The 24,251-nt window shown below is 44.3% G+C and overlaps 1 protein-coding gene across 2 annotated transcripts in view; it reads left to right on the top strand.

Moving 5' to 3' along the window:
* LOC127663289 (misshapen-like kinase 1) overlaps positions 1 to 24,251 on the top strand; it is an 88,947-nt gene that overhangs the window by 28,401 nt on the left and 36,295 nt on the right. For both annotated transcript variants that reach the window (XM_052154798.1, XM_052154799.1), the window contains 9 exons: positions 450 to 575; positions 1,494 to 1,604; positions 3,074 to 3,164; positions 3,450 to 3,580; positions 4,196 to 4,250; positions 4,340 to 4,418; positions 4,960 to 5,135; positions 5,470 to 5,542; positions 23,731 to 23,920. In XM_052154798.1, the coding sequence (XP_052010758.1) occupies positions 450 to 575; positions 1,494 to 1,604; positions 3,074 to 3,164; positions 3,450 to 3,580; positions 4,196 to 4,250; positions 4,340 to 4,418; positions 4,960 to 5,135; positions 5,470 to 5,542; positions 23,731 to 23,920 (1,032 nt within the window). The remainder of the gene's footprint in view (positions 1 to 449; positions 576 to 1,493; positions 1,605 to 3,073; positions 3,165 to 3,449; positions 3,581 to 4,195; positions 4,251 to 4,339; positions 4,419 to 4,959; positions 5,136 to 5,469; positions 5,543 to 23,730; positions 23,921 to 24,251) is intronic.

The following is a 24,251-nucleotide window of genomic DNA, read 5'->3' as shown; positions in this document are numbered from 1 at the left end:
TAATTTGATTTATTCATCTGCACATCATTTAATTAATTTGATTACATTTTAATTTTATAGCCTCACTTGATAGCCATAGTTGTGTACAACTTTACATGGCTATTGATGTATTTTATCTAATTTAAAGAAGCTGTTTTTATATTCTGTCATAACAGCCTTTATACAAGCTACACAATGATCTTTCTAAGACTTTATATATATTACAGTTTAATTTTCTGGTAATGCATGATTTTCTGTAAAGCTGCTTTAAAACAAAAGCGCTATACAAAAAAAAAATTACTTAACTTGACAAGCTAAAAATACCAGTAACACGTGAGAGACAAAAATAGCAACAAATTGGTTTAAGCGTCATGTTGTTGAACTGTTTCCTTTTAAGATCTCTATTCTTTCTATGAAATTCACATTACAGTTCATTTACGCTCATGGTGTAATGCTTTTGTCTTTCACAGGAGGAGGAAGATGAAATCAAACTGGAGATAAACATGTTGAAAACTCATTCTCATCACAGGAACATTGCCACATATTACGGTGCTTTTGTAAAGAAAAGTCCTGCAGGTCAGGACGACCAGCTTTGGGTGAGTATCCACTGAAACCAAGTAAACATCAGACTTCCTTTAGGAGGTCTTAACTACAACTTTCTAGGGTCTCACACATAATACTGTACAGAGACTAACAGAAATGTATTTTAATTATGCACACACTACAGTACTTTATTGAAATTCTGGTCTGGGTTTGTTCTTAACATTTAGCACTACGTAATAAACTTCTGCAATTGGGGGCCTGGGTATCTCTACGAGTATTGTGCTGACTATCACAAGTTCGTTAAGTCACAAGTTTGAATCCAGGGTGTGCTGAGTGACTCCAGCCAGGTCTCCTAAGCAATCAAATTGGAACGGTTGCTAGGGAGGGTAGAGTCACATGGGGTAACCTCTTTGTGGTCACAATTAGTGGTTCTCACTCTCAATGGGGTGTGTGGTGAGTTGTGCGTGGATCGCGGAGAGTAGCATGAGTCTCCACATGCTGCGAGTCTCCGCGGTGTCATGCACAGCGAGCCATATGATAAGATGCGCAGATTGACGGTCTCAGAAGCGGAGACAACTGAGACTTGTCCTCCACCACCTACATTGAGGTGAGTAACAGCGCCAGCACAAGGATCTACAAAGTAGTGGAAATTGGGCATTCCAAATTGGCAGAAAGAGGATAAAAAATAAAAAACACTTCTGCAATTAATTCGGCTTGAACCGTTTCATACATAGACTTCATTCCAACTTTATTTGTAGTTAATTTCAGCCTCAGGTGTGGTATATATTTTGTAAACATGATACTTTTTTTAGATATAAAATTTAAGATTAAAGTTTTAAAACCCCCATTGGCTTGTATTCATAGAATGTTCAGCATTCAAATATACCAGTTACTACATACTGTCTTGCTTTTATAAGAGATGAGCTGTTGGTTTGTAGATGTAATTGTTTGTTTGCTGTGACTCTGATCAGCTTGTGATGGAGTACTGTGGTGCAGGATCAGTCACAGACCTGCTGAAGAAGACTAAAGGCAACTTCCTGAAAGAGGACTGGATTGCTTACATCTGCAGAGAAGTACTCAGAGTGAGTCATCACATCAAAAGATTATTCATAGTCTGCATTCAGAAGAGCTTGGATTATATGGAAATACAAACACATTAAAAATATGGTTTTAAAACTGATATATTGGATCATCAAACAAATGGTTGAGCATCTGCAAAACAAGTGTGTGAAGTTGAACAGAGACAGATCCTGCCAAAGGACAGTTACAGTACAGCCAATATAAAAAAAGAAAATTAACATTTTAGCAACCAGAAAGGTTGGGGCATTCATTATGTATTGATTATGTTGAGACAGACCTGCACTATATTAAAATGACCAAAAACTATACATAAAATATATAATGAAAGCTATTGTTATTGTTGTTATTATTTTGATTATTTCTACTACTACTAGGTGTGTGCCTGAATCCGTATACCGTATTCGGAAAGGCACGGATAATGACGAATTAATTCGAATAATAGAAAAAGTATTAATTTCACAGATTCTCCAAGAAGCACAAGGATTAAGCAACATTTTAAATAAACATATCCAAAATTACAACTAATGTATGAGTCTGGAAAGCCAATATGACTGAAGTGTAAACCTTCTGAATGAAAATGTACCCGGTGTGATTTCAAATCGGATGGCCTCGTTCTCGACTCTGTTGGTGGTCTCCTTTTATTATGTGTTTCTGGGGCTTGTCGAGAGTAACAGTAACTAAGATACTGTATCATACACATTTTCCACTTTTTGAAATGTTAATGTATCACAAGATTCACACATAATGATTCTCATGTATTCAATAATAAACCAATCTGAGCACAATATTAAATTCCTGACCTGAAGTGATCATTTCACATCACTTTTATATCCATATAATAACCGACTAAGGTAATTATCTGGTTAAGCCTTTATTCCAAAAAAGTTAAATGCTCCATAGAGCGTACATCTACATGCTTGATCTTTTTTCTTTTTTTCCGTTAAACTGTATGAAATTTGAGAATGTTAAGTGTCCTTGAGCTCTGGATACGCACTATATAAATGTTAAATTATTATTATTATTAACAGACTATTATTATGGTGTATACAAGGCATATTTTATTTATAGAAACTATATTTTTAGTTAATTTTAATATTAATATTTAATAACTATTTAATTATAGATTAATTAATTATTTGTAATGAATATATAGTTATTATAAATATATATATATTTGACGCACTTTCATTATATATACTGTTATATATTTATTGAAACTTGATTTAGTTTTGACGCGCTTTGATTTTAAGCCACGGCCACATCCAGTTCTATCCGAATAGAGATACATATAATTTTGCCATAGATACAGATACAGATAATGGCTTTGCTAACCCTTAACGACTACTGATATTATGTATATATATATATATACATAAATAAATAGAAAGACACATTAGGAATGAAAGCCCTTTGTGTTCAGTTGATGTGTATTAGTATAGTTTGTGTTTGTTGATGATGTTTGTGCTCTCAGGGTCTGTTACACCTGCACTCACACCATGTCATTCATCGAGACATTAAAGGACAAAATGTGTTGCTCACAGAGAACGCTGAGGTTAAACTTGGTAAGACGTCTGACAAACAACCCTCTATCTGTTACCAGCTCATTAGTGTCTGATATGAGAAATGCTCCATTTGCCAAATATATTGTCCTCTTTGAAAAGAGATATTTCTATCTATCTTTCTTTCTTTCTGACTTAATTATTTAATGCTTGGGTTCTAAGAAAACAGAATTCTGATCAAGCAGTGTAAATGAACTCTGTGATTCATTACTGTTTTGTTTTAATGTAACTATATATGGTTAGAGTCATTGTTTAACTAGTTAACCATTGTTTTTGTGTGTTTTTCAGTGGATTTTGGTGTGAGTGCTCAGTTAGACAGGACCATTGGAAGAAGAAACACTTTTATTGGGACACCGTACTGGATGGCACCTGAGGTGATTGCATGTGATGAGAACCCTGATTCTACATATGACTACAGGGTAAGTGAACAGACCAGTTACCAAACCGTAAATTCACTGACAGTCTTTTATGCTCTTCTTATTATTAGAGAGACCAGGGCTGGTTGTCTTGTCACACTTTTTACAATATTAAATATTATTCAGGGTATGTTTATTTTTGAGAGCCACATACCGGAAAGTCCTGGCTACAAAAAGCTATGGAACATTCTGCCCTGGAAAAACGACACAGTTCTTTTATGAAATGTTTACCTTTTGTGACAACATGATTTACTTTATGGGGTAAGTTGTCACAGTGATACCTGCCATTAAACCATTGGTTTAGAACAACAATGGGACACATTTACCAAAACTAAATCTATACCTACTGTTAACTGTCCATTATAGACTTTTCAGCTAAATTTAAAAACTAAAACTATCATTACAGTTAACACAAAACATGAGCAAAAATGTGCAAGGTAATGTACAGGTAAATTACAGTGTTAATTACATACAATAAATGATTTGGTCACTTCTCAGCAGTGGCTCAAATAGCATAACAAATGTTATGCTATTTGTATTACACCTAGTGTTCCGTAATTGGTGAGTTATATCTTAGTGAAATGCTTTGTTTAATAATGTTTGTTTTGAATTTCTCAGAGTGACGTTTGGTCTCTGGGGATCACAGCTTTGGAGATGGCAGAGGGAACTCCACGTGAGTTTACAGGATCTGGACACACTTTCAGAGCAAACAAAGCTGCATATAATCCAATAGTTACATGTGTTTTCCATATTTCTCCACAGCGTTGTGTGACATGCATCCGATGAGAGCGCTGTTTCTCATTCCACGTAACCCTGCTCCCAAACTAAAATCCAAGAAATGGTAAGACTGCTGATATGAAAAGTGCTATCTTGAGCATCCTCCAGATGATTTCATACGAGGGTTAGATCTCAGTGAACCTCTCTCAGTTTGCCCAAAGGAGCTCACAGGAGCTGAGGAATTTTGGAATTCCTCAAAAAAAGAAAATGCTGGAAGGAAACACCAAGATGTGAATAAAAGTCCCAAAATGTGCATACATTTTTATTTATGCTTGCCTAAGGTGGATGCATTTTTTGAGCAAAAAGCTGAGCAAAAGCTCAGATAATTTACTCTTGGAAGAATTTGATGAGAAGTATGTGAGATGTCTGAACTGCTGTATCCATCTTGACAAATCTGAGCAGAGTTTGAGTCATTGTTGAGATCTCTTCTGAAACTCTATGAACACATATAAGATTACTGGAGTCTCTTTTTCAAGAGTAAAATCTGAGACAAAACTCTCCATTTGCCTAATATTTAATCTTATTGCTGTGCAGGAGAAAGAGATCTCATTCTTGATTTTCCTATTTACTTACTGGCTAACATATACATTTTATTGCTTCTTAAGGTCTAAAAAGTTCCTGACATTTGTGGACAGTTGTCTGGTGAAGAACTACCTGCACAGGCCATCCACAGAGATGCTGCTACGACACTCGTTTATTAAAGACCTACCTAACGAACGACAAGTGCGCATCACACTCAAAGACCATCTTGACAGAACCAGGAAGAGGAGACGAGAGAAAGGTGATCTGTGTGACCTCTTTCTTTTGTTGAACACAGAAGGAGAATGGCAGTAGTCACCATTCACTTTCATTGCATCTTTTTTCCTTATGATGAAAGCGAAAGTTGACTGAATCTGTCACTACCTCACATTCAGCCCAACATCTTTTTTTGTGTTTGAGAAGAAAGTCACACCTTTAAAGTTTTATGCCTTCATGAGGTGAAGATTTACCTCAAAATTTCAGGAAAAGGAGAACTCACCATCTAAGTGTATGTGTGATTTTTCTTTAGGGATCTTGTGGTTTGGGCATGACTGGAGTAATTTGTCTCATTGTTTGTTTGTGATCAATCTTAACAGAGGGAACTGAATATGAATACAGTGGAAGTGAAGATGAAGAGGATGGTATTAATGAGGATGAAGGTGAACCCAGGTATGTGTTGATATCGTGCCTCATGTCTCATATCGCACTTTAGCTGTCAAAATATTTCTTTAAGTAAATTTCTATTTTAATTATATTATAAATTATAAGGATAATACAAATTTGAAACAGCGCTGAAACAGCATTCATAGCTCATTTCATTACTGGAATATATTTCTGATTGAAAGAGGATATTCAACTAGAAAAGGTGACTTGATTTTATTTATTGGGTTGTGTGAGGCGGTCTGTTGAAGATAAGGAGTTGAAAAGGAAGAGGGATTTGTGATGTCAGCTGCAAAGGAATGTTGTTAAGAGGAAGAGCAAGTTTATTACATTCTGATGAATGATTACTGAAAATGTATTTGAAATTAAAGGGAGAATGGTTTACCACATTGTTTCCCAACTTTCTTTGCTTTATGTAGCCCACAGTCCCATCAGAAAAACTCAAGAACCCCTTCATCCACACTGGAAATATGTTCCAACTTCCTTTTAACTGTGATTATACTGGAAGTGTTCACAACCAAAAATATATATGTACAATATACATACACTGGTGGGCAAAAGTTTCGAATTAGGTACATATTTTGCTCTTATGGAAAGAAATTGGTACTTTTATTCACCAAAGTGGCATTCAACTGATCACAATGGACATTAATAACGTGATAAATTACTTTTACATGACATTGACATGGCAGTCTATTGCATACTGTGGCAACTCAAAAACAAACACAAAGACAATGTTAAGCTTCATTTAACCATCCAAATAGCTTTCAACTGTGTTTGATATAATAGCAAGTGATTTTCTACTGCCAAATGATCAATTTAGCATGATTACTCACGGATAAGGTGTTGGAGTGATGGCTGCAGGAATTGGGGCCATACGAGGTTGGACTTGTGAACGGCGAGCTCTGCCCACATTGCTATTAATGACATAAAGCTGTTTATATGACATCGTTTCAAATGCCGCCACCCTGTCCAATTCAGTGAACCATTCTTGAAATGAGGGCGCACCAATTGACTTCCATCCTCTAAGAATTATTTGTCTGCCAATCATTACACTAGTTTGGACCCACCTTTTTGTATATTTGTCACCTACTTTAATAACAGCTTCATCACCAAATAATGTATACATAGTCTGGGGCAGAATTTTTCTGAGGAGCCGGAAATGGTCCGGCCACAACAGTGGCTCGGTTCAGCGACATGGCGGAGGAAAGACACAACGTGTCGTTCCCTCCCTCGGGGAACGGAGGTTACATACGTAACCAAACGTTCCCCTTCTGTCGCTCTTTCCACGTTGTGTCGGAGAAGCGACACTAGGGGACCCATTCCAATCTTGCCAAGCGCTGACCCGTGTACGTGAACCGCCGATACAGAGGCGGGCAGGGATTTCATCCAGTGCCGCGCATCGTCTGTACCTGGCTGCACGTACCCTTCCCCAATGCCCCATAAGAACATCGGAATCCTTCTAGTTACCCTGGAAGGGGAACAAGGCGATGTTTGCCAACATGGGAATGGGCCAGACTGGCTGGGCCTCTTTTCTCTCTATGTGTCTCGCATAGAGCAATCACGGCTGGGGCCCTTACACGCATATAGGGAAGGGGGTCTTACCCAGACCCTGCGGAGACCACACCTACCCTTTTTCTTGGGGAGGAAAAGTGGTAGACACGTCACACGGCCGTCTTAGGGCTCGTGTGGAAAGTATGGTGCGGTGGTAGATCCAGCCTCGAAGGGGGAGTTGCTACAGCACGGCGACCGGGCAGCTGTAACTGCCTAAGGGAGACACGGGGGTCCGCTCGTAAGGGGACAGAACCGTGGAATTACACACAGGGGGAGTCCGAGCAGGAGGCCTTACCTGCGGAGCACCTATACCAGTACAGGGTAGCCATCAGGGTACCCGCAGTGGCTTGGGTCAGTGAGTTCCTCCGCTGAACCGCCGAACCGCGGACCCGGAGGGCTGGGGAGGAATCGACCAGGGTCCCGACTCGGAGTGGGGCGCCCTGGGAAGAAGGCGCACTACTTTACCTTGACGTCAGGAAAAGGGCGCTGGGCGCATGCGATCCACCCGGCCGGTCGGTCTACGTGTTACTGAGTTCTACGGGCTCGGACCTGACAAAACACGAGACACAACCGACTCAACGCGGAGGGTGTAAAACCTCGCGAAGGTGTTGGGTGTTGCCCAACCCGCGGCTCTACAGATGTCTGCTAGGGAGGTGCCCTTGGCCAGTGCCCACGAGGACGCAACACCCCTTGTTGAGTGAGCTCGGACCCGCAAGGGTAGGGGCACGGCCTGGGTGTTATAAGCCAGTGTGATGGCGTCGACAACCCCGTGGGCGAGCCTCTGTTTGGAGATGGCATTCCCTTTCTGCCGTCCCCCAAAGCAGACAAAGAGCTGCTCAGAGCGTCTGGTGCTCTGTGTGCGGTCCATGTAAATGCGCAGGGCGCGCACTGGACATAGCAACGAAAGGGCTGGGTCTGCCTCCTCCCGGGGCAGCGCTTGCAGGTTCACTACCTGATCTCGGAAGGGTGTGGTAGGAACCTTGGGCACATAGCCCGGTCGTGGTCTTAGGATCACAGACGTATCCGCCGGACCGAACTCCAAGCAAGTGTCGCTGACAGAGAACGCTTGCAGGTCCCCAACCCTCTAGATAGAGGCGAAGCTCGATCAGCAGGGCCGTCTTAAGAGAGAGGGCCCTGAGTCCAATTGATTCGAGCGGCTCGAAGGGAGGTCTCTGGAGTCCTGCCAAGACTACCGAGAGATCCCAGGAGGGAACTAGGCCTGGCCGGGAGGGATTCAACCTCCGGGCGCCTCTCAGGAACCTGAGGATCAAGTCGTGCTTACCCAAAGACTTGCCGTCTACAGGATCGTGGTGGGCGGCAATGGCGGCAACATACACCTTGAGGGTGGACGGGGACAGCCTCCTGTCCAGCCTCTCCTGTAGGAACAGGAGCACTGACTTGATCGCGTATCTCTCGTGGTCTTCAGTTCGGGAAGAACACCAATCTCTGAACAAAGCGCCACTTTAGGGCGTAAAGGTGCCTGGTAGAGGGTCTCTGGCTTGGTTGATTGTATTCACAAGGGTCGCCGGTAAGCCGGCTAGCTCTTCCGCATCCCGTCCAGGGACCAGGCGTGGAGGTTCCAGAGGTCTGGGCGGGTGCCAGAGTGTGCCCGCCCCTGAGAGAGGAGGTCCTTTCTCAGGATAATTCAGCCAGGGAGGAGCTGTCATGAGAAGTCTGAGTTCCGAGAACCAAGTCCGAGTGGGCCAGTAGGGGGCCACTAATGTGACTTGCTCCTCGTCCTCCCTGACCTTGCACAGCACCGGTGCAAGAAGGCTCACTGGGGGAAATGCGTACTTGCGCAGCCCCGAGGGCCAGCTGTGTGCCAGCGCATCTGTCCCGAGGGGAGCCTCTTTTAGGGCGTACCAGAGCGGGCAGTGGGAGGTTTCCTGGGAGGCAAACAGGTCTACCTGGGCCTTGCCAAACCGTTCCCAAATCAGCTGGACCGACTGGGGGTGAAGCCTCCACTCCCCGCCGGGCAGGCGTTGTCGTGATAGCGCGTCCGCTACGACGTTGAGCTTGCCGGGGATGTGAGTGGCACGCAGCGACTTGAGTCCAGAGGACGCCAGCATCAGACCTCCTCCTTAGTCACGAACCCGCCCCCTGCCGGGTGTGCGGAGCAAGGTAAGGGCTTTGAGTCTATTCTCAGCACCTCAGCCTCAGGCCGCAATGAAGCCGCCCGACGCTGCACTACCTGTTCCGCCCCGCCGGGTACATCCAAAATACTCGTCCCTTTGGTGCCCCTAACGCATCACGCTGGCTGCACCGGACCATTCAACTCGGTTGCGCAATTCAGTTTGCGACTCGGTTACGCAATTCAGTTTGCCCAGTTACGCAAATAACGTCTTCGGCTCTGGGTTGGCTGTCTCAGGAACTTTTGGGAGCCTTCCGGGTCCTAGAGGGGGTTCGTGAGACAGGGGGCGTGCGCCGCCTGCGGGGTGCTCGATGCTGGGGCTGAGAGCTGGGCCCGGGTTGAGGTGGAGCAGGAGCTGGTTTCTTCGCAGGGGGACGCCCTCGGCGGGCAGACGGGGCAGGGCCCGTAGCGGCAGGTCTACGGTGGGGCATGAAGTGAGAGATGGCCTCCGTCTGCTTCTTCACCGCGGAGAACTGTTGGGCGAAGTCCTCGACGGTGTCGCCGAAAAGGCCAATCTGAGAGACAGGTGCATCCAGGAAGCGGTTCTTGTCGGCCTCACGCATCTCGACCAGATTGAGCCAAAGATGGCGTTCCTGGACCACTAGTGTGGCCATCGCCTGTCCAAGTGCCTGCGCTGTGGCCTTCGTCACTCTCAGGGCGAGGTCGGTCGCTGAGCGCAGTTCCTGCAGCACATCAGGATCAGGTCCACCCCCATGCATGTTTCTGAGTGCTTTGGCCTGGTGGACTTGCAGGAGGGCCATCGCATGCAGGGCGAAGGCAGCGCGTCCAGCCGCACTGTAGGCCTTCGCATTGAGCGAGGATGTTGTCCTACAGGGCTTGGATGGGAGTACGGGGCGGCCACGCCAGGAGGTAGGGCTACCGGGGCATAGATGGTACGCAACTGCCCTATCGACCTGGGGAATCGCCCGTATCTGTGGCGCTCCGCCCGACGAGGGTGGTGAGAGTGGAGCGGGTTGCACCTAGACGGGCGGAGAGCCGGGCTCTCCACGTAGGCGCCAGCTCGTCATGCACCTCCGGGAAAAACAGGACCGGGGGATGCGAGGCCGTGGAGTGGCGCTGCCCCCAGGAACCAGTCATCCAACCGTGAAGGCTGTGGGGAGGATGGAGGGTTCCAATCCAACCCCACGCTCACGGTGGCCCGGAAAGCATGTCAGACATCTGAGCCGGCCTCAGCCTGGGCCTGCTGGCCCGAGGCGGCAGTCCATGGGAGTCCTCCGCATCAGACATCACACTCTCCGATGCAGCGGCGAGCTCATCTGCTTCGGGCTCGGGAGGATAGACAGCCGAGCCGTGAGGCGAAGCCGCTATCGGCCGGCGTGAAGCGACGGGACCAGCGAGCGTGTCGGGAACGAGAGGTTCGCGGGGGCTACCCGGCGAAAATGCACCGCTGCCGCCTCCAAATCGCCTCCAGCACCAACCGCATCGTCCTCAATCCCGTGGGAAGAAGGAGCAATGCGGGTGAAGCTAGGGTGGCTTGCTTTCTGTTGAAAGCAAGCCGCGACCGCTAACGTGGTCATGGTCATGTTCTCGCAGTGAGAACATGAGCCATCCACTAACGCCGCCTCGGTGTGATCGCGGCCCAAACACACGAGACAGCGCCTGTGGCCGTCTGAAGCGGAGAGCACTCTACCGCATCCAGGAACAACACAGGGGCGGAAGGGTATCTTGAAAAAGACGCGTCCTGAAAAGGACGTTCAACGCCGCTGTGTTTTGCTCTTTTAGAGAAATTACTCTTTTAATAGCACTTGGAGCCATCCACAAACGCCGCCTCGGTGTGATCGCAGCCCAAACACACGAGACAGCGTCTGTGGCCGTCTTAAGCGGAGAGCACTCTACCGCATCCAGGAACAACACAGGGGCGGAAGGGCATCTTGAAAAAGACGCGTCCTGAAAAGGACGTTCAACGCCGCTGTGTTTTGCTCTTTTAGAGAAATTACTCTTTTAATAGGAATTTACTCTTTTAATACACAGTGTGTGTGTGTGTCTGCGCTGTCGAAGCGCTCAGGGGCAACAATGCACGCCGTGCAATGTGAAGGAGAAAGCCGCTATTGTGCGCCGTCAAGATCCAACAGCATGCAGATCGTCAGAGGAAACAGGAACGTTTAAAGTGGTGTGTAACTCGCAGCAAACTGCAGACAGACCATCGGCTCCGAAGAAATTTTCTGAATGAACTCCCGTATTTGCGCCGCTTAAATACCCGTATGTCCGGGGGCGGGACATGCAAATACCGGCTGCCAACTCTCTTTGGCCTTTTTTCATAGATCAGAGGTGGATATCGGCGCTCAAGAGAGACCCCTAGTGTCGCTTCTCCGACACAACTTGGAGAGAGCGACAGAAGGGGAACCACAAAGCATGGGCTATGTCTATGTCCTTCAATACCAAATTCAAATCTCTTTCCCAAGGCCCCATCTCCAAGACTCTGAATCAACAAGGAATAATACACTGACACTTCATGCCCCTTTCTAAAAGCTGTAATCACTATACAGAGGGTGTCTGCAGCTTTTGGGGGCTGTGTACTACCACCAAAAATAGTGCAAAGTATATGGCGTAAATGTAAATACATGAAAAATTGAGACCTAGAATTCCAAATTATATTTTCAGATGATCTGAAAGCTCTTTTTTCATAAAGGCCACCAAGTGTAGCAACACCCGTCTCAATCCATTCTTTCCAGCAAAAGGGGGACTTGTTAAATTTGGGGTTCAGCCATATGCTTGAAATACATTTAGGTCAAATCAAAATTTAACATATAGGAAATCTTTGTCCATATTGCATGTTAGTGTGATGCATTTTTACTTCTGTAGGCAATGTGATAGAAAGACTTTGCAATGATGAGATTGGTGCAAGGACTGCTTGTTCAGTGTTGCACCAGGGAGGGGCTCTCTCAGGTTGACGAGACCAGTGGACCAGGTGTCTGAGATTAAAAGCATAGTAATAAAGCAACATTTTGGGGAGGCCTAAACCTCCTTTCTCAATTGGTCTATGTACATTTTTGAAATGCCACCGAGGTCATTTATCATTTCAAATAAAAACGTCGATATTCTATCAAATTGTTTTAAATAATAAATAGAAACTTCTAGAGGAAGAGACTGTAGTAGATAATTGAATTTTGGGATACAATAAATTTTTATAACATTGACCTTCCCTGGTCAAACGTAGTGAAGCCCACCTATCCACATCACACGAGAACATTTTCATTCATGGGTCAAAATTAACTCTTAACCAAATCTCTCAAATTTGCTGAAAATAAGATGCCTAAATACATAATGTACTGCTTGGGCCATTCGAAAGTGCCAGGTTGGAAAGCCATGGCAGGGTAATATGCTATCAGAGCCAGAGCTTCCGATTTAGACCAACTATTATTAATAATAATAATACATTTGATTTATAGAGTGCTTTTCATGGTACTCAAAGACACTTATAAAAATAGTCATAAAAACAATACAGTAAAACCTATAATACACAGCATTAATCAGACATTAAAAGCAATCCTGAAAAGATGAGTTTTGAGTAGTGATTTGAACGTGGACAAATCAGAACAGTCACAAATGTGTTAGGGGAGAGAGTTCCAGAGGGAGGGGGCAGCTATGGAGTATGCTTTGTCACCCCAAGTGCGGTGCTTGGTCCTGAGTGGTGTAGACAGTAATTTAGCATCAGAGGAGCAGAGGATTCAGGAAGGAGTATGGCGATAGAGAAAATCAGTGATATTGTGGGGTTGGTAATGAAGGGCTTTGTGAGTGAAGAGAAGGACTAAGGAATCTGTTGTGGGACAGGAAGCCAATGAAGCTTCTGGAGGACAGGGGTGATGTGGTCACAGGAACGGGCATGAGTAATCAGGCAGTACTGGTGATGTTGAGAGAAGATTCAAGACGAGAGAGAAGTATGCTGTAGTTGATGTTGTCAAAAGCTGTAGTGAGGTCGAGGAGGATGAGGATGCTGAGGTGACCAGAATCTGAGGAGAGGAGGAGGGCGTTGGTGACTTTTAGGAGGCCTGATTCTGTACTATGCTGTTAGCGGAAACTAGATTGAAATGGATCAAATAAATCATTAGAGTTAAGGTGTGCTTTGAGTTGGGAAACGACAACATTTTCCAGTTTTTTTGACAGAAAAGGATGATTAAAGATGGGATGGAAATTACTCATGATATCAGGATTTAGTTCAGGTTTTTTGAGGATGGGATTAACAGCAGCCAGTTTGAGAGTTTGGGGTACTGATCCAGAACTGAGGGAGGAGTTAATGGTTTCTGTGATGAGTGAGGAAATAGCTGGGAGACAGTCCTTGACAAGATTAGAAGGGATGTGATCCATAACCCAAGTGGAGTTTCTCATTCCTACCATAATATTGGGCAGCTTCGTTGGGGACACAGGTGAAATCTGAGACAGGGACTGGGTAGTAAAGGGGGGTGAGATAGGTGGGGAGGTAGTAAGGGCAACGGAATTGGTCAATTGGCTGTAGATGGTCTTAAATTTTGTTTGAAAAAATGAAAGGAAAGTGTTGCACTTGTTAACAGTGAAGGATTTGGAGGTGTTGTCACTATGTCTGAGAAGTTTATTTATTGTAGAAAAGAGAGCCTTGGGGTTGGTAGAACCAGAATGTATGAGATCAGAGTAATAGGTGGTACGGGCATTGTTGAGAGCATCTTTATTTTGTTAAATGTAATCCGAGTAGGCTAGAAGATACACTGTTACAGTTTTCTTGCAAAGTCTTTCAAGCTGACACTTATGGGATTTCATTTGGTGAAGTTCTGGTGTATACCAGGGAGCTGAGTGTGTAATGAGACTATTTTGGTTTTGATGGGAGCCTTCTGATCAAGACAGGAGAAGAGTGTGTCATTATAATAGTTGATGAGGTCAAAGGGATTTACAGACAGCAGGGGTGGGCAGGCAGATATTTTACTGGCAAGAGAGGCAGAAAGAGCTGGGGATAGGGATGTCGATGTCCATAGTGATTATCAAGTGGTCAGAGATATTGAGGTTGAGTCTGAAGAGCTGATGTATTCCAGGGAAAAAGAAGCAATATGCACCCCTGGAATATCCACGTGATAATCCACAGCATAACAGTGGCAAGACACCAGCAATCCAGTAAGGAAGAAAGGTAGCCTGGAAGGACTACCAGTCTATTAACCTTACAATCCTGTACGGTGAATGAAGGTCAGCCTGGTGCGGTGGTGGCATGAGATTAATGATCAATCATGAGATAGATTTGCTACAAATGCTTCATTCATCTGTGCTGGCTTTAAGGAAGATAGAAATATAAGACAATTCACCCTCTGTCACGATTCACTGTTGTCAGGCCTGTGTTTCTCCCCTGTCATTGTTCCCGGACTACACTTCCCATAATTCCCTGCTCTTATCTCTGCCAGCTGTCCTTCATTGTCCTCACCTGTGTTTCATTTAGTCATTATCCTTTGTGTATTTAAGCCCTGTTGTTTGATCATTCGTTGTCAGTTTTTGTATGTGTTTGACCTCCCATGTGTCACCTGTGCCTTTCGTAGATGTTTGCTCCTGTTAATGTTCCGGTTTCCCATCGTGGATGGTGCCTTATCTGTTGGCAAGGCTTTAATTACCTCAACAAGCTCTTCCAAAGTAATATCTGAGTCAAGAAAGTCTTTTTGATCATTCGACAATTTAGGAAGTTCTAGTGGCTCTATGAAGCCGCTAATATCCTTATTGGTAGATGTGTTCGTGGAATTATAAACATTAAAATATAATTCTTTTAAGGCTTTATTAATATATGTGTGGCAGAAGTAAATATATTGCCAACAGAAGACTTCACTGTGTCACGATTCCCTTGGTGTCTGCCCTGTGTTTCACTAGTCTTTGTCACAAACTCCAATTCCCATGATTCCCGGCCCTCATCACTGCCAGCCCTGTGTCATTGTTCTCAGCTGATTGTCGTTTGTCATCATCATGTCTGCTGTGTATTTAAACCCTGCTGTTTCTCCATTCCCCTGTTGATTGTTGATGAAAGTAGATGTTTCTATGTTACCTTTGCCCGTCGTGGATGTTTCCCCAGCCTGTTTATTCTTTTGATGTTTTTCGTGTTTTGGTTTTGTTTTCCCACCGTGGATGTTTAATTTGTTCCTGTCTTGTTTGTTGTTTTTTCGTCGTCCAATAAAAGAACCGCATTTAGATCCCCACTCCTCGTCTTCCTTCGGCTGCCATCGTAACACACTGAAGGAATGGTGGAAAAAACTCTCTCTGCTTTATGTATCAGGCAAGAAGTCACCCTGCCTTAACACCTGACTCAAAATATGTCTGTCTTGCCCTCAATAACCATAACACCTGTGACAAAATAGTATTGTACCTATACTTTAGCTGGGTCAACTCTCTAAGGCTGATGGATGACATTCAGCGCTTAAGCTGTGTTTCAGCACTTTTAATACTCTTCCAATTCTATGAATTCCTGTGCTTTGATCTTTTTAATGAATGAGGCATATTGTATGATCCGCCCCCTAAGAATTGCCTTTAGCGCCTCCTATGCCATGCCCACAGAGGACACTGAGGACCAATTGTTTCTACATAAGCATTAACTTCTATCTTCAACATTTGTTGAAATGCTGGGTCCTGTAGAATTGATGTATTAAAGCGCCATGTATATGATTTTCTAAACACACCAAAGCATGATCTGAAACTAAAATGTTCCCAAGTTTGTTCCCAAGCAGTCAGTAGCAGATGGAATAAGTGACTTAGATATATTTTTTAAATTCATTCTAGAGTAAATCTTATTAACTGGTGACGAAAAAGCTGTAGTCCCTCCTAGATGGATGCATAAGTCTCCAAATGTCTGTAATAGGGGTGTAACAGTTTGAATTTCGCAAGTTTCATTTTGTATCATGGGTTAAGGGTCACAGTTTCAGTATGGTTTGGTATTTGCTTTGTTCAGAAAAAAATATTACTGCCAAATCCAAAATATAATAATCTATTTGGTAAAAACTTCAACAGGTTTGCCCATAAATAACAATCATTGTTTTATATTCAACGGAGGTTATAAAAGTAACCAGGACAATTTTAATACAAATGCCATAATTTTTAGTAAAATCGTCGTGGTTACTTTCGTAACCTCCGTTGAATTTGTGTCGATAAAGTGACACTAGGGGTCAATCTTGGGAGTGATCTTTGATAAAAGGCCAATGGGAATTGGCGAGTGGTATTTGCATACCAGTCCCCCGAACATACGGGTATAAAAGCTGGCATCCATTCCGCTCATTCTGGTTTTGTGCTTAGGAGCCGTAAATAAGGTCCCGGCCATTTCAGCGGGTAATTCAGCATTGTGGCAGGAGGGACACAACATCTGGTTCCCTCCATCAGGGAACGGAGGTTACGGATGTAACCAGGACATTCCCTATCGGTCACTCACTCAACGTTGTGTCGATGAAGTGACACTAGGGGTCCCCTACAAAAACATCACAACTAGCTGAACTGGCGGTGCGAGAAAATATTTCAACATCCTTCCCTCTCAGCACAGTTTAACAAACAAACTATTATGGTTCTCACCGGTTAATATTGCTTAAAAGGATAATTGAAGAAAAGCTTAAGCAGAGCTCGCCTTCAAGTGATCAACCCTTGCATAGCGTCAAGTGACTCTCTCCTGTGCCACTTCAGAAAGCTGAAAAATGCAGACTTTGAAAACTGTATACGGTTGTAGGATAAAAATCAAGTGCCTTCAAACTGTTCTGAGACCAGTTTCCTTAGGAGTTCCATTCATTCAATAATGATGTCGGTTAAGCCATTAACTGATTAGCCATGCAAGTCAGCTGCCTTAACATTCAGATGCAGTTCAGTTTTACAGCAAGCAAAAAGTATACAGAACGGTTCTGTGTTTGATAGACATGAATTCCATCTCGTGTCCTCATTCAGTTCGGTTTGTGCGCGTCGCTAACATGCACTGACCGTGTTATATTTTAAGTGTTCCAGATTTTCTTCAATTGCACATTTATGCAATTTCAAGTATGTTTGGCAGTGAAAGTAATTTTAATTACTGCTACTGAAGAAATATTTCACTTGAGTACAAGTAGAAGTACTGAGAAATTTTAAGTGAAAATAAGTAGTTTGACGAAAAACTACTCAAGTAATTACGCTACAAGTTACTTTATGAAAATTAAATTATATATATTATATACACTCCATTTTTAGAACACAAAGACATTTTTGTTCTTTAAAGAAATGTATGCTTCCGTTCAAGGATGCATTAAATTGATAAAAAATACTTCCAAAAACATTAATTGCAAATTATTATTGCGGTTTAAATGAATAGTTTTAAGTGGTATAAACTCTATAAACTTTACCTGTGATGGCAAACATATTCTGTCACATATTCCTTATAAAAGAGTTCTAAAATGCTAATTTGGTACTCAAGAAACTCCTCACAGGTCCTAAACTGGTAAAGACCCGCATTGCAGCAAGAGGATTCTTGGACAAACAGAAAATTTTATGAATACAACTTTAATGAAACTTCAGGAGAGTGAGGATCCATTTGCAGTTTTATTTCAATCGTGGTCATACAGTCAGGGTCAGTAACCAGCAAACACAACAATAGAGATAAGGCAGTTAGTAATCAAGAAACGGGCATAAGATCAGGGCAGGCAGCAAAGAATCAAGACACGAAATAAACAGATACGAAGTGGTACTCGGGAAAAGAAAACACGGAAAGAAACGCTGAGAATTGATCACCAGGGTAGATACAAAACTTTGCAATGATTGAGAGTCTGAGAGCACCTTAAATAGTTCACTGATAAAGATCAGCTGCAAGGTAATCAGTGCCAGGTATGTGGGGAATGTAGTTCAAACGATCTAATATTCAGGAGAGGGTTCCCTCTGGTGGTGAGCAGGAGGAATTGCGGGAGTCTCGTTTGTTACAGAGCCCCCCCCCCGCGAGCGGCTCCTGACGCGAAGAGACGAACGACGCCGGGGTCTTCCTCGAGGTCGAGGGGCCGGTCTCTCCGGTAAGGCCCTATGAAACTCAGTCACAAGTGTGGGGTCGAGTATGTCCTCTGCATTAACCCAGGATCGCTCCTCCGGTCCGTACCCCTCCCAGTCCACCAGATATTGGAGGAGCCTGCCCCGGCGTCTGGAATCGAGTAGATTTCGAACCTGATATGCCTCCTCGCCATCCACCAAGATGGGTGGGGGGCCCTGGTCACTGGTCTGCTCCTCCTCCTCCGCTCTCGGACCACCAGCGGGTTTGAGAAGTGATACATGAAAAGTGGGAGAGATACGATAATTAGAGGGCAATGCCAAACGAAAGGAGACTGGTGTAATTTGTTTAACAATTTAAAAAGGGCCCACATACCTGGGACTGAGTTTCTTGCAAGGATGTTTGAGGCGTAGGTCCCGAGTGGATAGCCAGACCCATTGACCTGGAGTATATTCGGGGTTGGGGCGACGATGACGATTGGCCTGCAACTTCTGTCTGCTGACAGCACGTAGCAAATGGGTGTGAGCTTGATTCCAGATGTCTTCGCTTCTCTGGAGCCAGTCGTTGACAGAGGGTACCTCAGTGGGTTCTCCTGACCATGGAAATAGGGGAGGTTGGAAGCCCATTACGCATTGAAATGGAGTTAGCCCGGTGGAGGTTTTCTGAAGTGAGTTCTGGGCATATTCAGCCCACATGAGGAATCGACTCCAATCTGCCTGGTTCTGATGACAATAGGATCTGAGGAACCGGGTGATCTCCTGATTGAGATGTTCTGTTTGACCATTGGATTGTGGGTGATATCCTGAAGTGAGGCTAATGTTGATGTTGAGTTGTTGGAAAAAAGCTGCCCATACTCTGGATGTGAATTGGGGCCCTCGGTCGGACACAATATCCTCAGGAAGGCCATAGAAGCGGAACACAAAGTTGCACATGAGTTCAGCCGTCTCGAATGCAGTAGGTAGTTTGGGAAGAGGAATTAAACGACAGGCCTTGGAGAAGCGATCTATGACGGTGAATATTGTGGTGTTTCCCTTGGATTTGGGGAGATCGGTAATAAAGTCTATGGAAAGATGGGACCATGGTCGGTGGGGAACTGGTAGAGGTTGCAGTAGGCCAGATGGTAATTGTCTGAGGTGTTTGCTTGTGTTACAGGTGATGCATCTGTTAATGAATGCTATGGTGTCTGCCCGCAAGGTTGGCCACCAAAAGCTGTTCTGAAGTAGGTGAACAGTGGCAGCAATTCCAGGGTAACCGGAGCTGAGTACGGAGTGAACTTGCTGAAGTACTTTCTGACGGAGATCCTGAGGTACAAAAGTTTTGTCAGGGGGGCAATCGGGGGGAGGGGTCCTTTGTGAATTGGCTTGGGTGAGCTCTGTCATGATGTCCCACTGAATTGGGGCCACGATCAATGATTCATTTATGATTCTGGATTCCTTGGATTCAATGGGGGTTAAATAGTCGTGCTGTCGTGATAATGCGTCTGCTTTGGTGTTCCTTGAACCAGGACGATAGGTAACGGTGAAGTCAAAACGTGTAAAGAAGAGAGCCCACCTCGCTTGCCTGGGATTCAGTCTTTTGGCAGATCGTAAGTATTCCAAATTCTTGTGGTCAGTTAAAATCACAAACGGATGATTAGACCCCTCTAGCCAATGACGCCACTCCTCCATAGCTGATTTCATGGCCAACAATTCCCGGTTTCCGACGTCATAGTTCTGTTCGGCAGAACTGTAATTGGGAACTGTAAGTTTGCGGGAATAACAGGCGCAAGGGTAGAGTTTGGATGGGGATCCGTGCCGTTGTGAAAGGATCGCTCCAATGCCCGTATTAGAAGCGTCCACCTCGACTATAAACTGGAGTTCTGGATCAGGGTGGTGGAGGATGGGGGCAGTTGTGAAACATGACTTGAGTTCTGCGAAAGCCTCCTGTGCAAAGTTGACCAGGTGAGGTGTGATGAATTTCTCCTTGTCATGGAAGTTAGTGGGGAAGCTACCGAGCTGAAGTTCCTGATGAAGCGTTGGTAGAAATTGGCAAACCCCAAAAAGCGCTGTAAATCTTTTAAGGTTACTGGTAGTGGCCAGTCTAGAACAGCTCTGACCATCTTCTCATCCATGGCGACTCCCTCCTGACTGATGATGTAGCCCAGGAACGACGTGGTAGTCTGGTTAAATTCGCACTTCTCGGCTTTGGCGTATAACTGGTGATCAATGAGTCATTGTAATACTGATCTCACGTGTTGCACGTGTTCCTCGTAGGTGTTGGAGTAAATAAGAATGTCATCGATGTAAACAATGACCCAACGAGCAAGCATGTCCCGAAAGACGTCATTGATGAACGATTGAAAGACGGACAGACTGTTGGAAAGGCCGAAAGGCATAAACAAGTATTCATAGTGCCCAGTGCTGGTAGAAAAGGCTGTCTTCCACTCATCGCCGTCCCGGATGCGAATGAGGTTGTAGGCACTGCGAAGGTCTAATTTGGTAAAGTACTTGGCATTGCGGAGTTGTTCTAGGGCGGCTGGTACCAGAGGTAAGGGGTATCGAAATTTGACGGTGACGTCATTGAGACCCCGGTAGTTGATGCAGGGGCGTAGACCACCATCTTTCTTTTTAACAAAGAAGAAGCCAGCGGCTGCCGGTGATGTGGATGCTCTGATGAACCCCTTCGAATGTTCCTCCTCGATGTAGTTCTTCATGGCTTTTGATTCGGGTTGTGAGAGGGGGAAAATTCGGCCCTTGGGTGGTGTTGTCCCTGGCAGCAGTTCGATGGAGCAGTCGCTTGAGCGGTGAGGAGGAAGTTCCATAGCCTTGGTCTTACTAAAAGCCTCGACGAGATCAGAGTATTCAGTGGGAAGAGAGGGGAGAAGATCAGGTTCGTCCTGCAGTGTAACGGTTCGAATGGGGAGTGAAGGGCTGCCAGTTAAACAGTTAGAGTGACATGACAGATCCCATTTGATGATCCGAACTTCCCTCCATGAAATGAGGGGATTATGTTGACGTAGCCAAGGAAGACGAAGAATTACTGGGTTATGAGGTGATATGATGATATAGAACCGAATCGTCTCAGTGTGAAGGGACCCGGTCTGTAGTTGAAGGTCCACGGTGGTGTGCAGAACCCTTCCATCACCGAGAGGCCGTCCATCTAGTGCTTCCACTGCCAATTGAGAGTTGCAGGAGATTAGAGGGAGTTGTTGTTGCCGAGCATATTCATGAGACATAAAATTCCCGGCTGCTCCGGAGTCTAATAGAGCTGAGGTAGATATATAAATGCCCTCTATCGACAACACTATAGGAACCTTGATACAGGAACTGGAGTGATGTGTTAGAACACAAGGACTCACCGAAAAGGCGTGACGAAGAGGTGGTCTTGTGGGACAAGAAGCCCTCAGGTGGCCCGGTTGACTGCAATAGAGGCAGAGATGTTGACGTATGCGGCGTTCTCGTTCTTCTGGAGTCAGGTGAGTAAAACCGAGTTGCATGGGTTCAGTTTGAGGAAGAGTGATTGGATATTGGGAGCTGGTAGATACCGTTCTGAGTGGACGGCGTGAACGAATCAGATTGTCAATCTGAATGGTTAACTCGATGAATTGATTCAGCGATCTCCCCTCATCTCGGCAGGCCAGTTCGGACTGTAACTCCAAGCTTAGTCCCTTGCGAAAGAGCAATTTGAGCGTACTCTCCACCCAATCAGTTTGTGCTGCTAGAGTACGAAAAGACAATGCGTATTCTGCTGCGGTACTCCTGCCCTGGCTCAACGCGAGTAGTTGATCATCAGCTCTCATACCTCCCTCTGGGTGTTCAAATATTTCCCGGAATCGTTGACGAAAGATGTCAAACGATGGGAAAGCAGAACCATCCTCTCTCCAAACCGCCGTCACCCACTCTAGAGCCTTGCCAGTGAGGAGTGAGCAAACCAAGGAAATCTTGCTGGCATCGGTGCTATACATTGCATGTTGTTGATCAATGAATAATGAGCATTGCAGTAGAAATCCTTTGCATTTGGTTGGGTTACCATCAAACTTATCAGGAAGAGCCATACGTGGGTTAAGTGTGAATGAAGGTGATGGAGAAGGATTAACACTCACGTTCGATGGAGGAGGTGCTGGGTTCACTAGCGACATTTGCAAATTCTGTAGCGTTCTGACAAGCTCCTCCGTTACAGTGGTTAAATGGGTTAGCTGATGTTGATGAATGGCGAGTTGGTTAGCTTGAGTGGAAATTTCCGTGGACATTTGAACAGAGCTGCTGGATCGTGTGTTGGCAAAGTTTTTTGTAATGAAACTTCAGGAGAGTGAGGATCCATTTGCAGTTTTATTTCAATCGTGGTCGTACAGTCAGGGTGAGTAACCAGCAAACACAACAATAGAGATAAGGCAGTTAGTAATCCAGAAACGGGCATAAGATCAGGGCAGGCAGCAAAGAATCAAGACACGAAATAAACAGATACGAAGTGGTACTCAGGAAAAGAAAACACGGAAAGAAACGCTGAGAATTGATCACCAGGGTAGATACAAAACTTTGCAATGATTGAGAGTCTGAGAGCACCTTAAATAGTTCACTGATAAAGATCAGCTGCAAGGTAATCAGTGCCAGGTATGTGGGGAATGTAGTTCAAACGATCTAATATTCAGGAGAGGGTTCCCTCTGGTGGTGAGCAGGAGGAATTGCGGGAGTCTCGTTTGTTACAACAACGTTATTTAAATATAAACTTTCTAAATGTCTCTAAACTACATCATGTGCATTGTGACTGAAACACATTTCTATTTCAGGTTTAATGTCATTCACGTTTGTCCAGATATTTTGTACATTCTGTACAAAACTAATATAATGCAATCTCATAGAGGAGGAAATTTGTGAGCAAGAGTGTCACCCAATAAATAGGACAGTTTATTTTGAACAAGAGGGGCGAACGGTTACGGAATTTAATGCGGGGATACAACACCAAACTGATGCGGATTGATAGATGCGGAAGCTCGTCTGTGCACGCGATGGTGCGAGGAACGACTGGACCCTAACCCTATTTCTGGGATATTTTGGTCAATTTCGGTGCCATTTCTGCCCCGAGTCCCCTTTAATTTCCAACACTATTGACATTGTATCTTTCAAAAATTGGCCTCATTGACTACCATTGTAAGTGCCTCACTGTAACACAGAGTTAGATAAAGAAAACGAGGGACAAGTAAAAAATACATTATTGTGGTCATCAATATTATGCCACAAATTCTGTTTACAAGCTTAGCTTGTTTTGAAACCGGAATATTCGTTTAAGGATATGTAAAATAAAATAAAGTTTTCCTACTCCAACTGACTGTGAACTTTAAGCTTGAATGAAGTTAAATTTGTTATGTAACAACACATTGCCCTGTTTGACCATCCATAAACTGATGGTGTCCAGCTCTGTCTGATAACACATGTCAGGAGTGATACAGCAGATGCTCTGTCATTAGACTTCACATGGCAGATGGCATAAAAACCTTAGGGTCCTGTTTACCTATGCTGCTTTGTACAAACGTTTCAAATTTGGCTCACTCTTGTTCTGATGGTCAGTGCTCGTGTTTAAGTGTGCATCATTGGGTTTCAGCTCTATAGTGAATCTTCCTGGTGAGTCCACGCTAAGACGAGAGTTCCTGCGTTTACAACAGGAGACGCACTCACAAACGCAACAACAACAACAACAACAACACAATCAAGAGAACTACAAGAGACAACTGCTCACTGACCGACAGAAGAGGATCGAACAACAGCTGGAGGAGAGGCGACGCTTTGAAGACGTATGAATGAATATTTATTCATCCTTTATAATGTGTATACTTGACACAGTAGCACAGTTTAAAGAAGAGCTGATGTTGCTGAGAATGATGTTGGTTTTTATTACACAGCTTGCTGAAATACTTGATTCTGATTGGTCAAACACATCATTCAGTTGATAAATACAGTATTTCTAGACAATTTCTGCTTTCCATAGTAATAGACCTTATTCTTGATTTTTAATGGGAATGACAACGAGGTTGTGAGGGATAGATGTACCATCTCTTCAATGGCACAAATGGTATAAAGCTGTAAAAAGCTCCTAGATCACATCTGATTTTCCACAATTCATTT

The sequence above is a fragment of the Xyrauchen texanus genome, chromosome 23 (assembly GCF_025860055.1).
Source record: "Xyrauchen texanus isolate HMW12.3.18 chromosome 23, RBS_HiC_50CHRs, whole genome shotgun sequence".
NCBI classification, from domain to species: domain Eukaryota; kingdom Metazoa; phylum Chordata; class Actinopteri; order Cypriniformes; family Catostomidae; genus Xyrauchen; species Xyrauchen texanus.
This window is presented reverse-complemented; position numbering and strand designations above follow the sequence as displayed.